The following is a 24778-nucleotide window of genomic DNA, read 5'->3' as shown; positions in this document are numbered from 1 at the left end:
TTCATTTATAACTGAGAGCAACTGATTAAGTGTACAAGGGGCCTAAAGGTGGCCACACACCATACAATTTTTGAAATATCTGTTCAATTCAAGAATAGCAATCAATTTTTCTGACCGATTGTAACAATTCACAATTTTGATCATTGTACCACACACCTATGTTCAATATTTCCAAAGTCATGAATAAAATAATTGAAAGCTCAGGGAAAATTGATTAGAACTGTACATCAAGTAATTGACAATCCATTACACACCATACAATTCTTGATAAAGTTGGTCTGAAATTTCCAACATGTCCAGTCTCCAGAAATCGAAAATCCGATCGGATTTATCAATCGAAAATAAAGAAAAGCACTTGATTTTTCAGGACAACCGATCGTAATTATCGAATTAGTGAAAAATTCGATCTTTTAATTGTATGGTGTGTGGCCACCTTAACCACTTGCCGACCGCCCACTGCACAGAGGCGGCCGGCATGTGGATCCCGCAAGGACCGCCGCATGTACAATTGGCGGCGGTCCTTGTACGGGCATGGGCAGAGCGATCACGTCATTCGTGACGCGATCAGACACCGGCGCCTGGCTCCGCCCCCTCGCGCTGTAACTCGCCGGCCGTTCGGAAGTGCCGGCGGGTTACTAGCGCCCCGATCGCAGCATACAAAGTGTATAATACACTTTGTAATGTATACAAAGTGTATTATACAGGCTGCCTCCTGCCCTGGTGGTCCCAGTGTCCGAGGGACCACCAGGGCAGGCTGCAGCCACCCTATGTCGCACCCAAGCACACTGATTCCCCGCCCCCTGATCGCCCACAGCACCCCTCAGACCCAGTGGCGGCTCCAGCTTCAGATTTTTTGGGGGGCTCAAAGGGGGCACAAGGGCTGGCAGGCCGGGCTTGGCTGGGGGGGGGGCGATTTGTGAAAAATTGGGCGTGGTCATGTGGGCGAGGCTAACTGTAATGTAGTTGTACCAGCTAACGTAGTTACATAAAAAAATGAAGTAAACGCACATAATGACAGATAGCCTTTTACCAGTAAATGCACATAAGAGTCAGCTTTTCAGCAGTTAATGCACGTAATGACAGACAGCGTTTCCCCAGTACATGCACATAAAAGACAACTTTCACCAGTTCATGCACATAATGACAGACAGCATTTCCCCAGTAAATGCACATAATGACAGACAGCCAGTGTCCCCAGCATAGGTAGCCAGGTGTATAGCTGTCCCCAGTATATGTAGCCAGGCGTATAGCTCTCCCCAGTATATGTAGTCAGGCTGGGGTTGGTGGGCTGGGGGGGCCCCAGGGCAGCTCAGGCCTGGCTGGTGGTGGTGGGCTGGGGGCCCCAGGGCAGCTCAGGCCTGGCTGGTGGTGGTGGGCTGGGGGCCCTAGGGCAGCTCAGGCCTGGCTGGTGGCGGTGGGCTGGGGGCCCCAGGGCAGCTCAGGCCTGGCTGGTGGTGGGCTGGGGGCCCTAGGGCAGCTCAGGCCTGGCTAGTGGCGGTGGGCTGGGGGCCCCAGGGCAGCTCAGGCCTGGCTGATGGCAGTGGGCTGGTGGCCCCAGGGCAGCTCAGGCCTGGTGGGAAGGCCTCAGGCCTGGCTGGTGGGATGGGGGGGCCCAGGGCACCTCAGGCCTGGCTAGTGGTGGTGGGCTGGGGGCCCCAGGGCAGCTCAGGCCTGGCTGGTGGTGGGCTGGGGGCCCTAGGGCAGCTCAGGCCTGGCTAGTGGCGGTGGGCTGGGGGCCCCAGGGCAGCTCAGGCCTGGCTGATGGCAGTGGGCTGGGGGCCCCAGGGCAGCTCAGGCCTGGTGGTGGTGGGATGGGGGGGGCCCAGGGCACCTCAGGCCTGGCTGGTGGTGGTGGGATTGGGGTCCGAGGGCAGCTCAGGCCTGGTGGGAAGGCCTCAGGCCTGGCTGGTGGTGGTGGGATGGGGGGCCCCAGGGCAGCTCAGGCCTGGCTGGTGGGCTGGGGCCCCAGAGTCAGGCCTGGGGGTTGTTGGTGGTGTTGTGTTCAGCTCAGTCAGGGGGGCAGCTCAGGCCTGGGTGGCTGGTGCAAAAAAAAAAAAAAACACCTCAGGCCTGGCTGGTGATGGGTGGGCTGGGGCCCCCCAGGGGCGTACTCACTCAGAGTCAGGCCTAGGCCAGTAGTGGACTGGTGGTGTGCCTGCTGGTGCTAGGCTCAGGAGGCCTGGGGGGGCTGGGGCAGAAAAACAATTTGGCAGTTGACTGGCTGACTGGAGAGGACAGCCACCGCACCCACCTTGTCGGAGTTCTGACTTCCAAGTCCTGCTGGCTGTCCTGTCAGCTCCAGCCTCCAGAGTCCAGCCTCCAGTCCGTGCCTGGCCTGGGTGTGTGTCACACTGCGTGACTGGCGTGCCGCAGAGAGAGTCTGGAGAGTGACGCAGACACTCTCATGTCGGCGGCAACTAGCTGGCTGCGCGGCGGGCAAGTGTCACGTGACGCCGGACGTTGTCATGTGACACATTTTATAACGCCGCTAGACACGGCGAGACACCACCACCACGTACCTCCCCCTGGGGCGGGCCACTGTGCGTGACTGAGGCTGAGCTGAGCCTGCGCCCGTCCCAGGGTGGAAGCAGACATGTCGCCAGGGTAGGTGGGTGGGAGTCCGTGGTGGGACTGATCGCTGGGGTGGGTGGCGCCAGCCCAAGCCCTCGCCCTCCAGTCCTCCCAGGCAGCCAGGCTCGGCTCCACTGCAGTGCAGACTGCATGACGAGCCGAGGTCGGGTTGGACACTTGCGGCAGCCGGCGGTGGCAGGGGGGGGGCTTTGAGGGGGGCTAATGAGTTGCCAGCTGGGGCTGAAGCCTGGGTAAGCCCCAGCGTGGCGCCGCCACTGCTCAGACCCCCCCTGCCCACCCCCCAGAACACTGTTTGCACCCAATCACCCCCCTTATCACCCATCAATCACTCCCTGTCACTATCTGTAAACGCTATCTTTTTATGCCCTAAACTGCCCCCTGCTCCCTCCTGATCACCCCCCCACCTCTCAGATTCTCCCCAGACCCCCCCCCTCTTTGTGTACTGTACGCATCTATCCCCCTGATCACCTGTCAATCACCCATCAATCACCCCCTGTCACTGCCACCCATCAATCAGCCCCTAACCTGCCCCTTGCGGGCAATCTGATCACCCACCCACACCAATAGATCGCCCGCAGATCCGACGTCAGATCACCTCCCAAGTGCAGTGTTTACGTCTCTTCTCTACCCTAAACACCCACTAATTACCCATCAATCACCCCCTATCACCACCTGTCACTGTTACCCATCAGATCAGACCATAATCTGCCCCTTGCGTGCACCCAATCACCCGCCTACACGCTCAGATTGCCCTCAGACCCCCCCTTATCAATTTGCCACTGCATTATTTACATCTGTTCTTCCCTGTAATAACCCACTAATTACCCATCAATCACCCCCTGTCACTGCTACCCATCAGATTAGACCCCTATCTGCCCCTAGGGCACTCAATCACCCGCCCACACCCTCCGAAACGCCCTCAGACCCCAGCCCTGATCACCTCGCCAGTGCATTGCTTGCATCTATTCCCCCCTCTAATCACACCTTGAGACACCCATCAATGACCTCCTGTCACCCCCTAGCACACCTACCCATCAGATCAGGCCCTAATTTGCCCCGTGTGGGCTCCTGATCACTCGGCCAAACCCTCAGATCCCCCTCAGACCCCCTTCCGATCACCTCCCCAGTGCATTGATTGCATCTATTTTCCCCTCTAACCACCCCCTGAGACACCCATCAATCACCTCCTGTCACCCCCCCTAGCACTCCTATCCATCAGATCAGGCCCAATACAACCTGTCATCTAAAAGGCCACCCTGCTTATGACCGGTTCCACAAAATTCGTCCCCTCATAGACCACCTGTCATCAAAATTTGCAGATGCTTTCACTACTGAACAGTCATTTTGAGACATTTGGTTTCCAGACTACTCACAGTTTTGGGCCCGTAAAATGCCAGGGCGGTATAGGAACCCCACAAGTGACCCCATTTTAGAAAAAAGACACCCCAATGTATTCTGTTAGGTGTATGACTAGTTCATAGAAGATTTTATTTTTTTTCAAAAGTTAGCGAGAAAATGATTTTTATTGTCTTTTTTCACAAAGTGTCATTTTTCACTAACTTGTGACAAAAAATAAAATCTTCTATGAACTCGCCATACTCCTAATGGAATACCTTGGGGTGTCTTCTTTCTAAAATGGGGTCATTAGTGATGTTCCTATACTGCCCTGGCATTTTAGGGGCCCTAAACCGTGAGGAGTAGTCTTGAAACAAAAATGACCTGTGAAATCCTAAAGGTACTCATTGGACTTTGGGCCCCTTAGCGCAGTTAGGGTACAAAAAAGTGCCACATATGTGGTATCGCCGTACTCAGGAGTAGTAGTATAATGTGTTTTGGGGTGTATTTTTACACATACCCATGCTGAGTGGGAGAAATATCTCTGTAAATGGACAATTGTGTGTAAAAAAAAAATCAAACAATTGTCATTTACAGAGAGATTTTTCCCACCCAGCACGGGTATGTGTAAAAATACACCACAAAACACATTATACTACTTCTCCTGAGTACGGCAATACCACATGTGTGGCACTTTTTTGCAGCCTAACTGCGCTAAGGGGCCCAAAGTCCAATGAGCACCTTTAGGCTTTACAGGGGTGCTTACAAATTAGCACCCCCCAAAATGCCAGGACAGTAAACACACCCCACAAATGACCCCATTTTTGAAAGTAGACACTTCAAGGTATTCAGAGAGGGGCATCGTGAGTCCGTGGCAGATTTCATTTTTTTTTTGTCACAAGTTAGCAGAAATGGAAACTTTTTTTTTTTTCTTGTCACAAACTGTCATTTTCCGCTAACTTGTGCCAAAAAATAATATATTCTATGAACTCACTATGCCTCTCAGTGAATACTTTAGGATGTCTTCTTTCCAAAATGGGGTCATTTGGGGGGTATTTATACTATCTTGGAATTCTAGCCCCTCGTGAAACATGACAGGTGGTCAGAAAAGTCATAGATGCTACAAAATGGGAAAATTCACTTTTTGCACCATAGTTTGTAAACGCTATAACTTTTACCCAAACCAATAAATATAGGCTGAATGGGTTTTTTTTTAATCAAAAACATGTTTGTCCACATTTTTCGTGCTGCATGTATACAGAAATTTTAATTTATTTAAAAAATGTCAGCACAGAAAGTTAAAAAAATCATTTTTTTGACAAAATTCATGAATTTTTGATGAATATAATAAAAAGTAAAAATCGCAGCAGCAATCAAATAGCACCAAAAGAAAGCTTTATTAGTGACAAGAAAAGGAGGTAAAATTCATTTAGGTGGTAGGTTGTATGAGCGAGCAATAAACCGTGAAACTGCAGTGGTCTGAACGGAAAAAAGGGTCTGGTCCTTAACCTGCTGAGCGGTCTGGACGAGCTCAGCTCGTCCAACACCGCCAGAGGCTGCCGCTCAGGCCCTGCTGGGCCGATTTTCGTCAAATAAAAAGCAGCACACGCAGCCGGCACTTTGCCAGCCGCGTGTGCTGCCTGATCGCCGCCGCTCTGCGGCGATCCGCCGCGAGCAGCGGCGAAAGAGGGTCCCCCCCAGCCGCCTGAGCCCAGCGTAGCCGGAACAAAAAGTTCCGGCCAGCGCTAAGGGCTGGATCGGAGGCGGCTGACGTCAGGACGTCGGCTGACGTCGATGACGTCACTCCGCTCGTCGCTATGGCGACGATGTAAGCAAAACAAGGAAGGCCGCTCATTGCGGCCTTCCTTGTTTATTCTGGGCGCCGGAGGCGATCGGAAGAACGCCTCCGGAGCGCCCTCTAGTGGGCTTTCATGCAGCCAACTTTTAGTTGGCTGCATGAAATAGTTTTTTTTTTAATTTAAAAAAAACCCTCCCGCAGCCACCCTGGCGATTTAATTTAGAACGCCAGGGTGGTTAAGGGGGGTAAAGCCCGCGGTCCTCAAGTGGTTAAGCAGTCATTCCAATCCTCTTAAGCAATTTTCACTCCTATTATTTTTTTATGCTACGATGATACACATATTACCAGTAATTTGACATTTCTCAACATTGGAGTATATGCCAAAGATCAGTGAAATAAAACATGAACACAAACTCCTAGCAATTGGCTTCTTAAAGGACTAAGCTGTCTGTCTGGGAGAGCCACTCCCTTTCCTCTGGAAATAAATGAGCAAGAATAGTCTTTATTGTGGTAGGTCAGTGATATTCTAATAATTCCCTGGCTGTCCTGATTATAGGTATTTTTTTTTTTTTTTTGCTGTTGTTCCTGATATATCTCGGTAAACTATGTTTGTAAATTTAATTTCCTACGGTGGCTTTACTGCAAAAATTGGCAGAAGCTTTTTGTAGCTGCATGAAATATTGCATGTTTGCCTTTGTTGCATGAAAATGGCCATTCTAAGTCATTTGATAAAAAAAATCAGATTTTAATACGTTATCCTGTTCTAGTTTATCTCTTGTTGCCATAGTATTTCTGACAAGTTTGATATTCAGCATGGTATTTTAAAAGTATCTCAAACCTAAACTGAACATAAAAAGGAGTTACCTGGGGCTTCTACCAGCCCCCTGGAGCCACCCTGTGCCCACGTCGTCACGGAACGATCCTCCGGTCCCCCGCTGCAGCTGTGTTTAATTCTTGACTACTCAGCCAGTTGATGGCCACGGTGACTGCCCGGCCCTGGCTGTGGGCATCCTCGTCCACGCTCCTGCCACCGGGAGCATCCTGCGCAGGCACAGTAGAGCTTTTCTCATACTGCACATGCGCAGGATGCTCCCAGTTTTGGGAGTGAAATTGAGGACGCGCACACGCAATGGCCATTGACTGGCTGAGGGAATGAAGCTCAGCCGCTGCAGGGGACCGCTCGTTCGGTGATGATGCAGGCAAAGGTCGGCTGTAGGGGGTTGGTAGAAGCCCCAGGTAACTCAAACTCCTATGTTCGGTTTTGGTTTACTTTAAAGCTAAACTGCAGTCATGTGTATAAAATGTTTTGATGTGGGTACCTGAGCGTGTTATAATGTCCATGGATTACAGTGAGACAATTCTACATTCCCCAAAAGGCACTCCAGCATTGTGAAATCCAGCTCATCTTGATAGAGGAGTTAAGGTGCCTACTAATAATACAGTTTTGATTGTATAATCTTACCAAATCTATGCAGTGGAAGGATAATCTGGGTCAATATACACTGTATGGATAGTTTAGGTGGTCCCTCCTATTACATGGATGTGATAAGAATGTATAATCAATAATGTATAATTGGTGGGCACCATTAATCAAAGTGCTTCCTATCTATACCAAGCTGGTTGGGTTAGTTAGGAAATAAATAAAGCATCATCCCAACCATCTACTGTAAGCTTATAAATGCAAGGCTTTTTTCTATTATAATATTTTGCCATTGTGCCGCCTCATCTACATGTACAGCGCTATTACTGTGTTTTATGCAGTCTAGATTAGCGTGTCTTTAGGCCACAAGAATAAATGAGGACCCTTTCATATTTACCATGTGATGTTGTTGTCATGGTACCCCCCTTCCCCCGCACGCAGCTCGTCGCAGTGGCCATTAACGTCTATGAGACCTGCTGTGTGACATGATGAGACGTTGCAGCACATTGGAGAGCAGTGCACGCGGTACAAGGCGCAGTGGAAGTAAATGGCACCATTAATCATTTTAAAATTGATAGCAGGCGGTGGTGGTGTAGTGGTTAGCGCTATCGCCTTGCAGCGCTGGGTCACCTGTTTGAATCCCAGTTTCCTTCCACATCCCAAAAATATACAGATAAGTTAATTGGCTTCCCCCTAAATTGGCCCTAGACTATGATACATACACTACACGATACATACATAGATATATGGCTATGGTAGGGATTAGATTGTGAGCCCCTCTGAGGGACAGTTAAGTGACAAGACATTATACTCTATACAGGGCTGCGAAAGATGTCGACGCTATACTAAATAATAATAGCGATGTGGTACACATACGCAAATGGCCAAAATAACGTGACACAGTTCCTGTCTGGAAGTGTGCACGTGACTGAGGGATCAGACGTGCCTGACGATACTAGCTTAGACATTGGCAGCGGGGGGGGGGGGGGGGGGGGGAGGAGGGGGGGTTGCTTTTATGCTGCCTGCAAATCACACCACACCATGGGCCATATGCAATTCACTTTTTCTCCTAGGACGGGTTCTCAAACTTGAGCACCTCCCAGGGGTGCCTCGGCATGCATCCCTATCCTTTGTACAATGCCATCAGGTAATGCAACCAGCTGCATTACCTACCAGTTACCCTTTAAACCCGTTACTTACTGTAGTCCCCATGTGGGGAAATGTCTTTGTGGTCTACAAGGTTGACTCTTTATCCTTTTGTGCTTTCGGGGAGCTGCATAATGGGGGAGGGGGTCACTGAGTACTTAGAGGCGGATGATGCCTAATAGGCATCACTAGCTACTTGGAGGGGGTGCTACTTATTAAGGGTCATAACGGTATTTTGGTAGTTTTTGCCGAGGGGTGCCTTGAAAAAATTTCAGGCTGGTTTCACATTGGGACGTTACAGTTTGACGTTACAGCAGCCAGTAACGCAGCCCAACTCACAGCAATAATAAATCAATGGGCTGTTCACAGTGCCCATGTTGCGTTACATTGTAACGCTGCACGTTTTGGGAAAGTGCAGCATGCTGTACATTATACTGGGCTAAGCCACGTTAGACTGTTTGCACATGCTCAGTAATGTTGGAGGAGGAGGTCTCCCCTCCTCCTCCGCGGCCAGCCACATGGCTAATTAATATTCACTGCACTGAGGAGACTCGTGGTAGGTCTGTAGTGTTGTCCGGATCATGAACGAATCGTTCATCTGATCCGGATCTTTTTTGTGAGTCGAATCAACCGGATCATCACAATGAAATATTCGGTTCACAGTGGATGTCTGTCTGGAAGAAACAGGAACATACAGAATGTACAGTGCAGGGAAAGTCCTGTCCTGCTAGTCATTTCACCCAGTCTGCTTCCCTAGTAAAATGATTCAAATGGTTCGGTTTAAAGATTCGGATCTTTTTAATGATCTGATTCAAATCATCCGAATCCTTAAAAAGATCCGGACTTTCTATCACTAACCTGGAGCTGCTGCTTTGAGAGCTGCATAACACAGCTCAATCTGAAGTACAACTTTAACACCACCATGCGTTGCGTTAGGGGCACGTTATGCGACCATAACGTCCCCTAAAACACAACGTCTTGGTGGGAAAGTAGCCTCAAAGCCATCAAGGGCGCCCTCGCCCAAAAAAGTTTAAGAACCACTGTCCTAGGAGATATTTTTCATATTCAGTTTAAAGGGAAGGTTCAGGGACGCTGTGAAAAAAACAAAAATCCAAATCCACTTACCTGGGGCTTCCTCCAGCCCGTGGCAGGCAGGAGGTGCCCTCGTCGCGGCTCCGCAGGCTCCCGGTCTCCTCCGGTGGCGCGCCCGACCTGGCCAGGCCGGCTGCCAGGTCGGGCTCTTCTGCGCTCCAATGTGCGGCTCACTGGTGCGCGCTGACATCATCGGACGTCCTCCGGGCTGTTCTGCGCAGGCTAAGTAGTTCTGAGCCACCGGAGGAGACCGGGAGCCTGCGGAGCCTGCGACGAGGGCACCTCCTGCCTGCCACGGGCTGGAGGAAGCCCCAGGTAAGTGGATTTGGATTTTTATTTTTTTCACAGCGTCCCTGAACCTTCCCTTTAAAATAACTTTTTAGCTGTTTACGATAGAAAAAATACCAAAAAGTAGGTGAGAAAGTACTGTCAAAATTATTTTGAGCATTTGTTTGCTTGTTGGTGGTTTAAAAGTCATTTTATTTACAAGTTGTGAAAATATCACCAAGTAGAAACTGTGAATTGCATATGGCCCGATGAGTGAAAGGGCCTAGAAATATGTTGTGCAGCTCATGTTTTCAGAATTACATTTCTAGACATTGTGCTCAGATTCTAAAAAGATTATTTCACAAAGATCCAACAATTTTGGCAAAAAATAAACCTAAAGGAATCGTTTCTAGAAAATTTAGGAGATAAAAAAAAAAGTGAATTGAATAAGGGTGATAAAGTCCTATTTGGGAATGGTGCACCCACACGTCTGTCCCAGGAACCAGTGATTTCTTCCTAAATAGTAGGGATGATCAATAAGATGCAAAGATTTGAGTTTATGCACATTTTTATGCAAATATTTGCAATCGTAAATCGATTCTATCAAATCTATCGCTCGATTTGCATCCGATTTTGATCGATTTTCTCTATCTGCCAGAATGAAAAATCTAGGTCGATAACAAGCATGCAGCTAATCTTGTCAGATCTGACAATACTGTCAGAAACCTCTGATCTTCAGCATGCTTGTTCAGGGTCTGTGGCTGAAAGTATTAGAAGCAGAGGATCAGCAAGACAGCAAGGCAACTGGTATTGCTTAAAAGGAACTAAATATGGCAGCTTCCATATAACTCTCACCTCGGGTTCACTTTAAAGTTTATTTTGATAAGTGTAATTTTAGTGGTAGGCACTGCACTTATAAGTTAAATAAAAATGCAAGTGTATGTACAGTTTGTGAAAGTTTCCAAATGTTATTTTTTAAAACCTTTTTTTTTTCTTTTTTTCAATTGAGCACTTATGTCTGTGCCTGATTTACCTGGTTATTAATGGCAGCGGACTCTGCTCAGGTCTCCATGCATTCTTATTTAGACTCCAGCAGGGGCAGGTGACATTTTTCTGTCATGAACAGTTAATAGAGCATCATTGCTGTTCTCTCTCAGGCTTAAAGGGGCACTACAGCGAAAAACTTTTAAATTTAAAATATGTGCAAACATATACAAAGAAGAGGGAAATTTTTTCCAGAGTAAAATGAGCCATAAATTACTTTTCTCCTATGTTGCTGTCACTTACAGTAGGCAATAGAACTCTGACAGGTTTTGGACTAGTCCATATCTTTTTAGGGGATTCTCAGGGATATATTTATTTTCAAAAGTACTTAGTGAATTGCAGTTGCTCTGTCCAACTGCCAAAAAACTGTGTAGTGAGCAGGGAAGCTGGCCAGCATCATTGTTTAAATCCTTTTTAGGCAATATCTTTATAAAGAATAAAAGCCTTGCTGAGAATCCCCTATAAGGGGAGATGGACTAGTCCAAAACCTGTCACTTCTGTCAGATTTCTACTGCCTGCTGTAAGTGACAGCATTATAGGCGAAAAGTAATTTATGGCTCATTTTACTCTGGAAAAAATGTACTTCTTATTTGTATATGTTTGCACAGATTTTAAATTTTATAGTTTTTTGCTGTAGTGCCCCTTTAAGTATGTAAAGGCAAGGATTTCTCTTTTTGTTGTATTTTGGTACCTCTGTGTCTATTTAAGTGTCTCGTCTATATGTACATTGTACAATGTAGACCATAGAACTGGGTGTCCTTGCTGTCCGCATACTTTGTGGATGTTGCTGCTACTGTATGCCAATTATAATAGGTATCACCTGATCAATAAAACATAAGCAATGACAGAAATAAAATCTCTCCTCTTAGGTCTCGTTTATTAGTGGAGGCAGAGAGGACCTTCCTGTAGCTTCCTCTGGCCACGTGTCTATCAAAGCTTCTGAGATGTGTATTGTGCTATTTACTGATCATAGGAAGGGTTGCTATGTTACCAATAGTAGCAGTAAAGCAATGATTCTCATTTACCCCACGGAGCTCATTTGCAGGCCTCTCATCTGAAGACAATGCCTGTATAAGGGCAAGGAGTAAAATATAGAAAGAAAGTGAGAGAGTAGACGAGGCACTAATCAGTGTTTAGACACTTTATTGTGCAATCAACACCGGAACAGGCATACCAACAAGGTTAACGACAATATACTGGCCTAACAGCTGTTTCGTAGATACTTCCACTTCCTCAGAGACCAGTTGCACCAATGTTATAGTTGGTCTCTGAAGAAGCGGAAATGTCTGTGAAACGGCTGGTACCTTGCTGTTAACTTTGTTGGTATGTCTGTGCCAGTGCTGATTGCACAATAAAGTATCTAAGCAGTGATGGGTGCCTAGTCTAATCTTTCACTAATAGCTTTGGACTGTATATTCATGAGTGCACACCATGGAACACGCAATTCAACACCTATTCCTGTCAGTGCATTTAGGGCTGGTGCTACATTGCGGCTTCTACGTATAGAAAGATATACTAACCTACCGTTGGTGACTGTCTTTACTTATAATTGGAGGAGCACAAAGTTTGGTTTTTGTTCCTTGCTGTTGAAAGACTTACATCTTGCAGTGAGCCTTGCAGTGAATGGCTTTTTACACTAAGAGCAAAAGAAAATTGAAAATTGACAGTAAAACCTGTTGCAAAGGGCTCTTTCCCATCAGAGCTCTTTTCCTGCGTTTTGACGCAAAGTCAATACTTTGCGTTTACCAAGGTAAAATGAAATTTTATTTTACCTTTCACACCCGACGCTGTGTTTTGGTGCGTTGCGGTTCAACGCACCTGGTAGCTTTTAATCGTCGAGAGCCAGCGGTTTCTCGTTGGGTTAATAGCTACTGCCGATGATTGCGTCGCACCGCAGCATCCCGACGACACGCCGCAGGCTATTCAACGCGTGCAGGAGAACGTCTCCTGCACGAGTTGTTAGATGTGAAAGAGACCAAAGGAATATGTATGGAGTAGAAATGGGACGGTATTTAAAAATCCTTTTCCACAGACAACTTGCCAAACTTGAATCCGATTCGCTAAAATTAATTAATTCTTCAATTTTGTTTTGTAGAAAACTAAAAGGTCCTTTTTTTTTTTTTTGTAAATTACAAGCTCAATTTCTCAGGTTTACAGGAGAAGCAGCAAAGGTGGTTGGTGGGTTGGTGAGTATGGGGCCGCCTACTGTATTCATACCAGCCCCTATGCTTGTCAACATGTGGTGAAAAAGACCAGCAGGAACAAAAACATATGAAGGACAATGATTACTAGTTCTGGGGGATTGGAAAATACTTGTGGACATCTAGTCATGTGTCATACCTTGATCTATGCAGGATTTGCTCTATGCTAATGAGGAAATTCTTTATTTGTACATTGATTTGAAAAAAAATGATAGCCAAGTCAGATATATGTTTTGTTCCCACAAATTAACATTTTTTTTTTTTTTATTAAACTACAGACTTTTCAGACTCTGACTTGGCGGATGCTTTTGGGGATGGCTACAGACCTGACAAGGGAAAAGGTATAGTCCTTACACTATCTGACATCTACAACTAAATAAAGGGTGTATTGTAGCCAATCTGTATGGACATTTCTTCTGCAAATGTAATAATTCACCATTTTTAGTTTAGTGCAGGGTGGCATCCTGCTACATTTATTTATTTATAGCAGTAGAGTATTGTACCGTGTTAGCTATAAGTAAAAGCAAGAAGTTTTGAATCGGGAGGATGCCATTTATTTATCTACTAGTAAAAAGGCCTACCCTTTAACCCTCCTGGCGGTTTGTCAAAATCCGCCAGGGGGCAGCAAATACGTTTTTTAAAAAAAAAATAATTTTTTTTTTCATGTAGCGAGACGAGGTCTCGCTACATGATAGCCGCTGCTGAGCGGCATCCCCCCAGCCCCTCCGATCGCCGCCGCCGATCGGAGATCAGGAGATCCCGTTCAAAGAACGGGATCTCCTGCAGGGCTTCCCCCGTCGCCATGGCGACTGGGCGGGATGATGTCACCGACGTCATCGACGTCGTGACGTCAAAGGGGACTCCGATCCACCCCACGGCGCTGCCTGGCACTGATTGGCCAGGCAGCGCACGGGGTCTAGGGGGGGGGGGCGGCTGCGGCGACGCGTATAGCGGCGGATCGGCGGGTAGCGGCGGCGATCGGGCACTGCACGCAGCTATCAAAGTGCTAGCTGCGTGCAGCAAAAAAAAAATTATGCAAATCGGCCCAGCGGGGCCTGAGCGGTGCCTCCCGGCGGCATAGCCCGTGCTCAGCACGGGCTTACCGCCAGGGAGGTTAAACGGGTGCTAGGCCACGGTCGCTACCACCCGCAATGCGCACACAGATGTGTCCCACTTGCCCATCCCCCACCGCTGTCCGAAGTATATGCACACAGGAGGATGTTGCTTGCTTGGCAGTTGGGAAAAAGCTGCTTTTTCCCACAATGCAATGAGGTTCACAGACAGCAAACTGTCAGGTCTGGAAGCAGACACACAGGGACAAGATGCAGAGACACGGGTTTTATTATGTAGTATTTCACATGAGATCCCCAATACAAGTACCCCCAACTCTCTAACCAGCATTTCACTCTAACGAGATTCAGTACTTTCAGACAATAGAGTTCAATATACTGACTGCTTTGTATACAGTGACCACTGCATAGTGGTTCTGATACCAGCTGCAGCAGAAGTGGCAGTGCTAGAAGTATTAGTAGTATAGACGTACGAGCATTAACCGTAACAGAAATCTTCTGGGTGTCTGAGCTCTGAAACAAGTATATACTTGCAGGTGGTAGTGGAGGAGGAGGAGGAGGCGGCAAAGGATATGGAGGTGGCGGCATGAATGAAGACACCGACTCGGGTAGGTAGTACTATAAACTGACTAAACTAAATCTGTTTCAGTGAATTCACACCCATGTTGGAGATAAAACTTTAACTTGTGTAGGCAAAAGAGAGTAGGGTATCCTGGCACTGTGAGTCAGTTCAAGGCTTTGTCATAGCTGTTACAAATGCAAGGTACCTGCAGCAGCTGCGGGTTGCCAAACAAGCGACGAACCTACGCCCGTCTGTGTCGGAGAGCCCCGGAAGAAGCGTGAAAAGGGCGTAGGGGCGGCGCTTGTTTGGCAACCCACAGCTGGTGCAGGTACCTTGCATTTGTAACAGCTGGTAATTACACCATGTTTGTATGGCAATAAAGCCTTGAACTGACTTACAGTGCAGGGGTACTCTAATCTCTCTTGCCTACACAGTATACCTCTTGATTCTTGAAAGCCTGAGCAAGCCAGTCAGCCTGCACAAAAGGTACCATATATATATATATATATATATATATATATATATATATATATATATATATATATATATTTTATATATATATATATATATATATATATATATATATTTTATATATATATATATATATATATATATATATATATTTTATATATATATATATATATATATATATATATATATATATATATATATATATTTTATATATATATATATATATATATATATATATATATATATATTTTATATATATATATATATATATATATATATATATATATATATATATTTTATATATATATATATATATATATATATATATTTTATATATATATATATATATATTTTATATATATATATATAGAAAAAAAGGTGATTGTGACTTGGAATACCTGCTTTCCTCTCTCTCTTACCCCCGAAAGCTTAACTTATCCATTGTGATTGCAAGTTCTGCAGAACATCTACTTATGAATATATGTTCCATAGAGAGACTCACAACATCTAATGTTGAGAATAACAATACAACGTTTATTTGCAATGCATAAACTACATTGTACATAACAGCAGTACTAACATTGCACAGATCAAACTAAAGGTGGCCACTAGCTGTCCAATTTCTAGCTAGAAAATTGTTTGAGCTATCAGAAATTCTGATCGGATTGGTTGTAAATAACCTCCATTGATGGACACAATCGATAATGAATGAGTGAAAAAAATGTCGTCCGAATGAATTTTCATTGAACCAAAATTTGGATTTTCTTGTTGGTTGTGATAGGAAGCAAAGATTGGTTCGTTGATGGTGTAGTGAACGATTTTACTTCCGGAAATTGGATCCGTAGTGGCCACCTTAAAGGAGGTTCTCCCATTAAATAAATAATTGTCATATTTTGAGTGATCGTCTGTGGATTTAGTGCCATGATTATTGGGTGTTCTAATACTAGTAACTTTATCACTTCCTTCATGACAGGTAACTTAGCGGAAACTGGAACCATAGCAGGGATTGCAAGCGCCTTGGCCATGGCTCTCATTGGAGCTGTATCCAGCTATATATCCTACCAGCAGAAGAAGTTTTGCTTCAGCATTCAACGTATGTTAAGAATCTGCACTTGTCAGGCTTAAATTCTCTGTCTAGCCAAATGCATTTTGTAGCCTCCCTTCCCATCATCACTAGTGATTTCAGATATGAAAAAAGTCTTAGAAATAATCTCAAATACTCTGTCTGTGTTACCAGTGGTGGTCACTAGGAGGAGGGTGAAGGGAGCATGTTGTGACTCTGCACTTGCCACCCCTTTGCTACTGTATAGAGGAGGGAGGGGGGCGCTAGACACCTGGGAACTGTAAAGGGTAGGGATGGTGGACCATCACCAGCGAACTGTATAGGGGAGGGGCCGCTAGACACCAAGAAACTGTATAGGGGGAGGGGGCCACTAGACACCAGGGAATTGTATGGTGGAGGAAGGGACCACTAGACACTGTGCATGTGTATGTATATTCATGTATGTATATGTGTGTGTGTGTGTGTGTGTATGTATATATATATATATATATATATATATATATATATATATATATATATATATATATATATATAAATAATTATACAGTGGTGTGAAAAACTATTTGCCCCCTTCCTGATTTCTTATTCTTTTGCATGTTTGTCACACTTAAATGTTTCTGCTCATCAAAAACCTTAACTATTAGTCAAAGATAACATAATTGAACACAAAATGCAGTTTTAAATGATGGTTTGTATTATTTAGTAAGAAAAAAAAACTCAAAACCTACATGGCCCTGTGTGAAAAAGAAATTGCCCCCTGAACCTAATAACTGGTTGGGCCACCCTTAGCAGCAATAACTGCAATCAAGCGTTTGCGATAACTTGCAACGAGTCTTTTACAGCGCTCTGGAGGAATTTTGGCCCACTCATCTTTGCAGAATTGTTGTAATTCAGCTTTATTTGAGGGGTTTTTAGCATGAACCACCTTTTTAAGGTCATGCCACAACATCTCAATAGGATTCAGGTCAGGACTTTGACTAGGCCACTCCAAAGTCTTCATCTTGTTTTTCTTCAGCCATTCAGAGGTAGATTTACTGGTGTGTTTTGGGTCATTGTCCTGCTGCAGCACCCAAGATCGCTTCAGCTTGAGTTGATGAACAGATGGCCAGACAGTCTCCTTCAGGATTTTTTGGTAGACAGTAGAATTCATGGTTCCCTCTATCACAGCAAGCCTTCCAGGTCTTGAAGCAGCAAAACAACCCCAGACCATCACACTACCACCACCATATTTTACTGTTGGTATGATGTTCTTTTGCTGAAATGCTGTGTTACTTCTACGGCAGATGTAACGGGACACGCACCTTCCAAAAAGTTCAACTTTTGTCTCGTCGGTAAACAAGGTATTTTCCCAAAAGTCTTGGGAATCATTGAGATGTTTTTTAGCAAAATTGAGATGAGCCTTAATGTTCTTTTTGCTTAAAGGGAATATCCAGGGAATATATTCTACCAGCCCCATGCAGCCACCCTGTGCCCTCGTAGTCACTCACTGCTGCTCCAGTCCCCCGCTGGCAGCTTGCCGACCTCAGAGGTCAGGGGCCGCATTACGTACATTTTTACGCATTCCCGCTAGTGCAGGAACAGTAACACATACATTTTTACGCGTTAGTGGTTCCATGCGTAAATTTTTACGCATGGAACCAGTAACGCGTAAAAATGTATGTGTTACTGTTCCTGCACTAGCGGGAATGCGTAAAAATGTACGCAAGTGGCCCGCCGACCTCCAAGGTCGGCAAGCTGACAGTGGGGGACTGGAGCAGCAGTGAGTGACTACGAGGGCACAGGGTGGCTGCATGGGGCTGGTAGAAGCCCCAGGTAAGTGAAACTCATTTATTTTTTTGCCTGGATATTCCCTTTAAAAGTGGTTTGCGCCTTGGATATCTGCCATGCAGGCCGTTTTTGCCCAGTCTCTTTCTTATGGTGGAGTCATGAACACTGACCTTAATTGAGGCAAGTAAGGCCTGCAGTTCTTTAGATGTTGTCCTTGGGTGTTTTGTGGCCTCTCGGATGAGTTTTCTCTGCGCTCTTGGGGTAATATTGGTCGGCCGGCCACTCCTGGGAAGGTTCATCACTGTTCCATGTTTTTGCCATTTGTGGATAATGGCTCTCACTGTGGTTCGCTGGAGTCCCAAAGCTTTAGAAATGGCTTTATAACCAGGGGCGTAGGAATAGACCCTGCAGCCCCTGCAGTTGCAGGGGGGCCCCTAGCAAGTCAGGGGCCCGGAGGAGGAAAGGCTGTCATCACCGGCGTACCTACCGGGGATGCGACTCTCTCAGCCGCAGGGGGGCCCGGCCGCCCGGGGCTGCTCTGGGGCCCGCTCACTGTGCGTGGGGGGAGCGCTGCTCTGGACCCCCCAGCAAGGTGCTCAACTGGCCGCAGCGTCTAATAGACGCTGCGCCAGTTCATTCCCCGCAGCCCCGCTCCACCAGCAGCCTGCATAGTCTCCGGCAGGCAGAGCAGGGCTACGGCAAGATGGCCGCCGAAGAAACCCTGCACTGGAGACTATTTGTGTCTCTAGTACAGGGCTTCGGCAGCCATCTTGCCGTAGCCCTGCACTCTGCCTGTCAGCGCGGGAGATGTGCTGCAGGAGGACTCGGGGAGCTGCGAGCCAGATGCCGGGAGAGGAGAAGACTTCTGTCAGGTAAGTGAATTGTTTTTTTTTCCACAGGTGCATTTTTTTTTCTAGTGTCTGCTGCCTACATTGTGATTTTCTGGTCACTGCTGCCCACATTGTGATTTTCAGGTGTCTGCTGCCCACATTATGATTTTCTGGTCACTGCTGCCCACATTGTGATTTTCAGGTGTCTGCTGCCCACATTATGATTTTTGGTCACTGCTGCCCACATTGTGATTTTCTGGTGTCTGCTGCCCACATTATGATTTTCTGGTGTCTGCTGCCCACATTACGATTTTCTGGTCACTGCTGCCCACATTGCGATTTTCTGGTGTCTGCTGCCCACATTGCGATTTTCTGGTGTCTGCTGCCCACATTACGATTTTCTGGTCACTGCTGCCCACATTGCGATTTTCTAGTCACTGCTGCCCACATTGCGATTTTCTGGTGTCTGCTGCCCACATTGCGATTTTCTGGTGTCTGCTGCCCACATTACGATTTTCTGGTCACTGCTGCCCACATTGCGATTTTCTGGTCACTGCTGCCCACATTGCGATTTTCTGGTGTCTGCTGCCCACATTACGATTTTCTGGTGTCTGCTGCCCACATTACGATTTTCAGGTGTCTGCTGCCCACATTACGATTTTCAGGTGTCTGCTGCCCACATTACGATTTTCAGGTGTCTGCTGCCCACATTACGATTTTCAGGTGTCTGCTGCCCACATTACGATTTTCAGGTGTCTGCTGCCCACATTACGATTTTCAGGTGTCTGCTGCCCACATTGCGATTTTCTGGTGTCTGCTGCCCACATTGCGATTTTCTGGTGTCTGCTGCCCACATTGCGATTTTCTGGTGTCTGCTGCCCACATTACGATTTTCTGGTCACTGCTGCCCACATTGTGATTTTCAGGTGTCTGCTGCCCACATTACGATTTTCTGGTCACTGCTGCCCACATTGCGATTTTCTGGTCACTGCTGCCCACATTGCGATTTTCAGGTGTCTGCTGCCCTCATTACGATTTTCAGGTGTCTGCTGCCCACATTACGATTTTCAGGTGTCTGCTGCCCACATAACGATTTTCAGGTGTCTGCTGCCCACATTGCGATTTTCAGGTGTCTGCTGCCCACATTGCGATTTTCTGGTCACTGCTGCCCACATTGTGATTTTCAGGTGTCTGCTGCCCACATTATGATTTTTGGTCACTGCTGCCCACATTGTGATTTTCAGGTGTCTGCTGCCCACATTGCGATTTTCTGGTGTCTGCTGCCCACATTATGATTTTCTGGTGTCTGCTGCCCACATTACGATTTTCTGGTCACTGCTGCCCACATTGCGATTTTCTGGTGTCTGCTGCCCACATTGCGATTTTCTGGTGTCTGCTGCCCACATTACGATTTTCTGGTCACTGCTGCCCACATTGTGATTTTCTGGTCACTGCTGCCCACATTGCGATTTTCTGGTGTCTGCTGCCCACATTGCGATTTTCTGGTGTCTGCTGCCCACATTACGATTTTCTGGTCACTGCTGCCCACATTGCGATTTTCTGGTCACTGCTGCCCACATTGCGATTTTCTGGTGTCTGCTGCCCACATTACGATTTTCTGGTGTCTGCTGCCCACATTACGATTTTCAGGTGTCTGCTGCCCACATTACGATTTTCAGGTGTCTGCTGCCCACATTACGATTTTCAGGTGTCTGCTGCCCACATTACGATTTTCAGGTGTCTGCTGCCCACATTGCGATTTTCTGGTGTCTGCTGCCCACATTACGATTTTCTGGTCACTGCTGCCCACATTGTGATTTTCAGGTGTCTGCTGCCCACATTACGATTTTCTGGTCACTGCTGCCCACATTGCGATTTTCTGGTCACTGCTGCCCACATTGCGATTTTCAGGTGTCTGCTGCCCTCATTACGATTTTCAGGTGTCTGCTGCCCACATTACGATTTTCAGGTGTCTGCTGCCCACATTACGATTTTCAGGTGTCTGCTGCCCACATTGCGATTTTCAGGTGTCTGCTGCCCACATTGCGATTTTCTGGTGTCTGCTGCCCACATTGCGATTTTCTGGTGTCTGCTGCCCACATTACGATTTTCTGGTGTATGCTGCCCACATTAGGATTTTCTGGTGACTGCTGCCCACATAAGGATTGTCTGGTGACTGCTGCCCACATTAGGATTTTCTGGTGTCTGCTGCCCACATTACGACATTCTGGTGACTGACTGCTGCCCACATTAGGATTTTCTGGTGACTGCTGCCCACATTACGATATTCTGGTGACTGCTGCCCACATTAGGATTTTCTGGTGACTGATGCCCACATTGCAATTTTCTGGTGACTGCTGCCCACATGGCGATTTTCTGGTGACTGCTGCCCACATTGCGATTTTCTGGTGAACTCTGCCCACATTACGATTTTCTGGCCCACATTACGATTTTCTGGTGAACACTGCCCACGTTACGATTGTCTGGTGAATGCTGTCCACGTTACGATTTTCTGGTGAACGCTGCCCACATTACGATTTTCTGGCCCACATTACGATTTTCTGGTGAACACTGCCCAAGTTACGATTGTCTGGTGAATGCTGTCCATGTTACAATTTTCTGGTGAACTCTGCCCACATTACGATTTTCTGGCCCACATTACGATATTCTGGTGAACGCTGCCCACATTACGATTGTCTGGTGAATGCTGCCCACGTTACTATTTTCTGGTGACTGGTGCCCACATTACGATTTTCTGGTGAACTCTGCCCACATTATGATTTTCTAAAGGCCCACATTACGATTTTCTGGTGAACTCTGCCCACATTACGATTTTCTGGCCCACATTACGATTGTCTGGTAAAATGCTGCCCACTTTACAATTAATTTACAGTGAAACGCTGCCCCATTACGATTATTTGGCACCTATGGGGGGGGCCCCATCCAAATATTCGCAGGGGGGCCCAGTGATTTCTAGTTACGCCCCTGTTTATAACCTTTACCAGACTGATAGATCTCAATTACAGTACTTTTGTTCTCATTTGTTCCTGAATTTCTTTGGATCTTGGCATGATGTCTAGCTTTTGAGGTGCTTTTGGTCTACTTCTCTGTGTCAGATAGCTCCTATTTAAGTGATTTCTTGATTGAAACAGGTGTGGCAGTAATCAGGCCTGGGGGTGACTACAGAAATTGAACTCAGGTGTGATAAACCACCGTTACGTTATTTTTTAACAAGGGGGGCAATCACTTTTTCACACAGGGCCATGTAGATTTTGAGGTTTTTTTTCTTACTAAATAATAAAAACCATCATTTAAAACTGCATTTTGTGTTCAATTATGTTATCTTTGACTAATAGTTAACGGTTTTTGATGAGCAAAAACATTTAAGTGTGACAAACATGCAAAAGAATAAGAAATCAGGAAGGGGGCAAATAGTTTTTCACACCACTGAATGTGTGTATATATATATATATATATATATATTATACAGTGATGTGAAAAACTATTTTCCCCCTTCCTGGTTTCTTATTCTTTTGCATGTTTGTCACACTTAACGTTTTTTGATGAGCAGAAACATTTAACTATTAGTCAAAGATAACATAATTGAACACAAAATGCAGTTTTAAATGATGGTTTTTATTATTTAGTGAGAAAAAAACTCAAAACCTACATGGCCCTGTGTGAAAAAAAATTGCCCCCTGAACCTAATAACTGGTTGGGCCACCCTTAGCAGCAATAACTGCAATCAAGCGTTTGCGGTAACTTGCAACGAGTCTTTTACAGCGCTCTGGAGGAATTTTGGCCTTTTTCATTTTTGCAGAATTGTTGTAATTCAGCTTTATTTGAGGGGTTTCTAGCATGGACCACCTTTTTAAGGTCATGCCACAACATCTCAATAGGATTCAGGTCAGGACTTTGACTAGGCCACTCCAAAGTCTTCATTTTGTTTTTCTTCAGCCATTCAGAGGTGGATTTACTGGTGTGTTTTGGGTCTTTGTCCTGCTGCAGCACCCAAGATCGCTTCAGCTTGAGTTGATGAACAGATGGCCAGACAGTCTCCTTCAGGATTTTTTGGTAGACAGTAGAATTCATGGTTCCATCTATCACAGCATGCCTTCCAGGTCCTGAAGCAGCAAAACAACCCCAGACCATCACACTATTTTACATATTAAATCATGTGTGATTTCCCCCCCCCATCCCCAGTCAGTCTTGTGATTACATATCTCTAGCAGACAAGTAGGCGATTTAGCGCTGGTTGATGCATTAAGCTCCATGGCTTAATTTTTGGTGTCACCCCCCCCCCCCCCCCCATGCGGGACAGTGGATGGGCAGCGTGTGAGCTTGATTTAATGTTCAGAATCAGAGGGCAAGTAGGTGTTACAGGAAGCTGCAGTGCTGGGATAGGAGATACACGTGTTGCCTGGCTGACATGCAGTCATGCAGAGATGTGTGACTCGCAGCAGCCGCTACACAGAATTACACACACTTAGTAAGATTCAGCAGTTCAAATACGTGTGTTTTAACGGATTAATTACTATTTTTGTATTTATAGACATTTTTTTTCTTTCCTCCTAATCTTTTTAGAATTGGCATAGGGATGAGCACCTTGTGTGTTTTCTCTCTATCACACAAAACCCCAGGCACCTCCATAGTGCTGTTCAGCATTATTGAATTATTTTCTTCTTGAAAAAGAAATCATGAAATGAGCCGTGTAGAAGGAGCAGTTTTTTTTTTCTTCCTGCAGCACAAAGAAAATATGTGAAGCTGGCAAGGACAGCATTATTATCCCAGACCAGAGTAGGGTATAATAGCTTTCACTGCTCCTTTACACATTATACATTGCTTGTGCTTCCTATTATTGTCACAGCGGCTTGTGCAGAAAGAATGCATCACAAGCACTCCAGCGGTTATCTTTATTTAGTAACTGCTCAGCGTACACAAGGTCTCCCGGCAAACACACCTTCTCTCTTACAATCACAGCTATTGAGATTCCATGCGTTTGTTGGCAACTTTTTGTAGGGGTGGTTTGGGGGAAATGCTCTGATTTGGCTGTTTCATGATAAAAGACCCTGAGTAACGGTTACCTGCTTTGTATTCCCTCTGCAGAAGGACTAAATGCTGATTATGTGAAAGGGGAGCAAATGGAGGGAGTCGTATCTGAAGAACCTCAAGGTGAGATAACATCGTGTTTGTATCTGAACGCTTCAGGTTGTATCTCTGTTATTTTTATGTGTTAAACAGAGAGAGGGAGATTGGTGGAAGGAATCCAGATTCTGACACCTCGTCTGGCAGGGGATCAATGACTTCAGACACTCAGACATCTGCCTCTGTACCATCCTCCCCAGACTAGTTAGGATATTGGGCCTGATTTACAAAGATTCTCTTTGCTGCACCGTGTTGGAGAAAATGACTACATTGCCTTGATTTATTTAGTAAAACGTTCTTGTTGTAGATGTATGCACGGGACTCTAATGTCTAATAACAAGTTTGTAGAATCCGTTCTGTGCTGTAGTGATGGAACTTCATGAATCAGGATTTATTCATTACATTTCATAATACCTTGATTTATGGTTGATGGCGAAGACACCCACCCTCTTCTGATCTACTGTAATAAAGCTGGCCATACACGCTACAATTTTGCCTTCAATTGTAATTACCATCATAATTTTGATTGATATTATGATCGACTGAGTGTGGGTGACAGTAGGTAGAAAATATGTCCCCTGTGTTGTGGGTGGTTGTTGAGTGTACCAATCACAAGAAAGATTGGTACAATCAGAAATTTGGAGAAGTTTAGTTCAGCAGGGCTGCCAGGCAACTGGTATTGTCTAAAAGGAAATAAATACGGCAGCCTCCATATCACTCTTGTTACAGTTGTCCTTTAAGGGTCATTGCACTTCAACCTCCATGCAGGATTTGTGTTCACTGTGCAGTCCAGACTCCTTCTGTCTAGGTGGGTTGTTATGGTTACTCTACAACCACTTCTGAAGTTGTGAAGGAGATGTCTTTCAAAGATAAGCCATGATTTTAGTGGCAAGGGGTTGACTATACAGAACCCCAGGAGCTGTATTTATGCTACAGAAATGTGAGTTCTTAAAACAGAAGGTATTTGCGATTATT

General features: G+C 45.8%; 1 protein-coding gene across 6 annotated transcripts in view; it reads left to right on the top strand.

The window, feature by feature from the left end:
• The window catches only part of CD99L2 (CD99 molecule like 2), a 137743-nt gene that overhangs the window by 101756 nt on the left and 11209 nt on the right, over positions 1-24778 (top strand). For all 6 annotated transcript variants that reach the window (XR_011023577.1, XM_068251029.1, XM_068251028.1 and 3 more), the window contains 4 exons: positions 13174-13236; positions 14502-14573; positions 15972-16091; positions 23765-23830. Coding sequence is in view for 5 of the 6 variants with exons in the window: in XM_068251029.1 (XP_068107130.1) it covers positions 13174-13236; positions 14502-14573; positions 15972-16091; positions 23765-23830 (321 nt within the window). In the remaining variant the exon portion in view is untranslated. The remainder of the gene's footprint in view (positions 1-13173; positions 13237-14501; positions 14574-15971; positions 16092-23764; positions 23831-24778) is intronic.

Source organism: Hyperolius riggenbachi, chromosome 8 (assembly GCF_040937935.1).
Source record: "Hyperolius riggenbachi isolate aHypRig1 chromosome 8, aHypRig1.pri, whole genome shotgun sequence".
Classification (NCBI taxonomy): Eukaryota; Metazoa; Chordata; class Amphibia; order Anura; family Hyperoliidae; genus Hyperolius; species Hyperolius riggenbachi.
The sequence above is the reverse complement of the archived record's forward strand: the minus strand, read 5'-3'. Positions and strand labels throughout refer to the sequence as shown.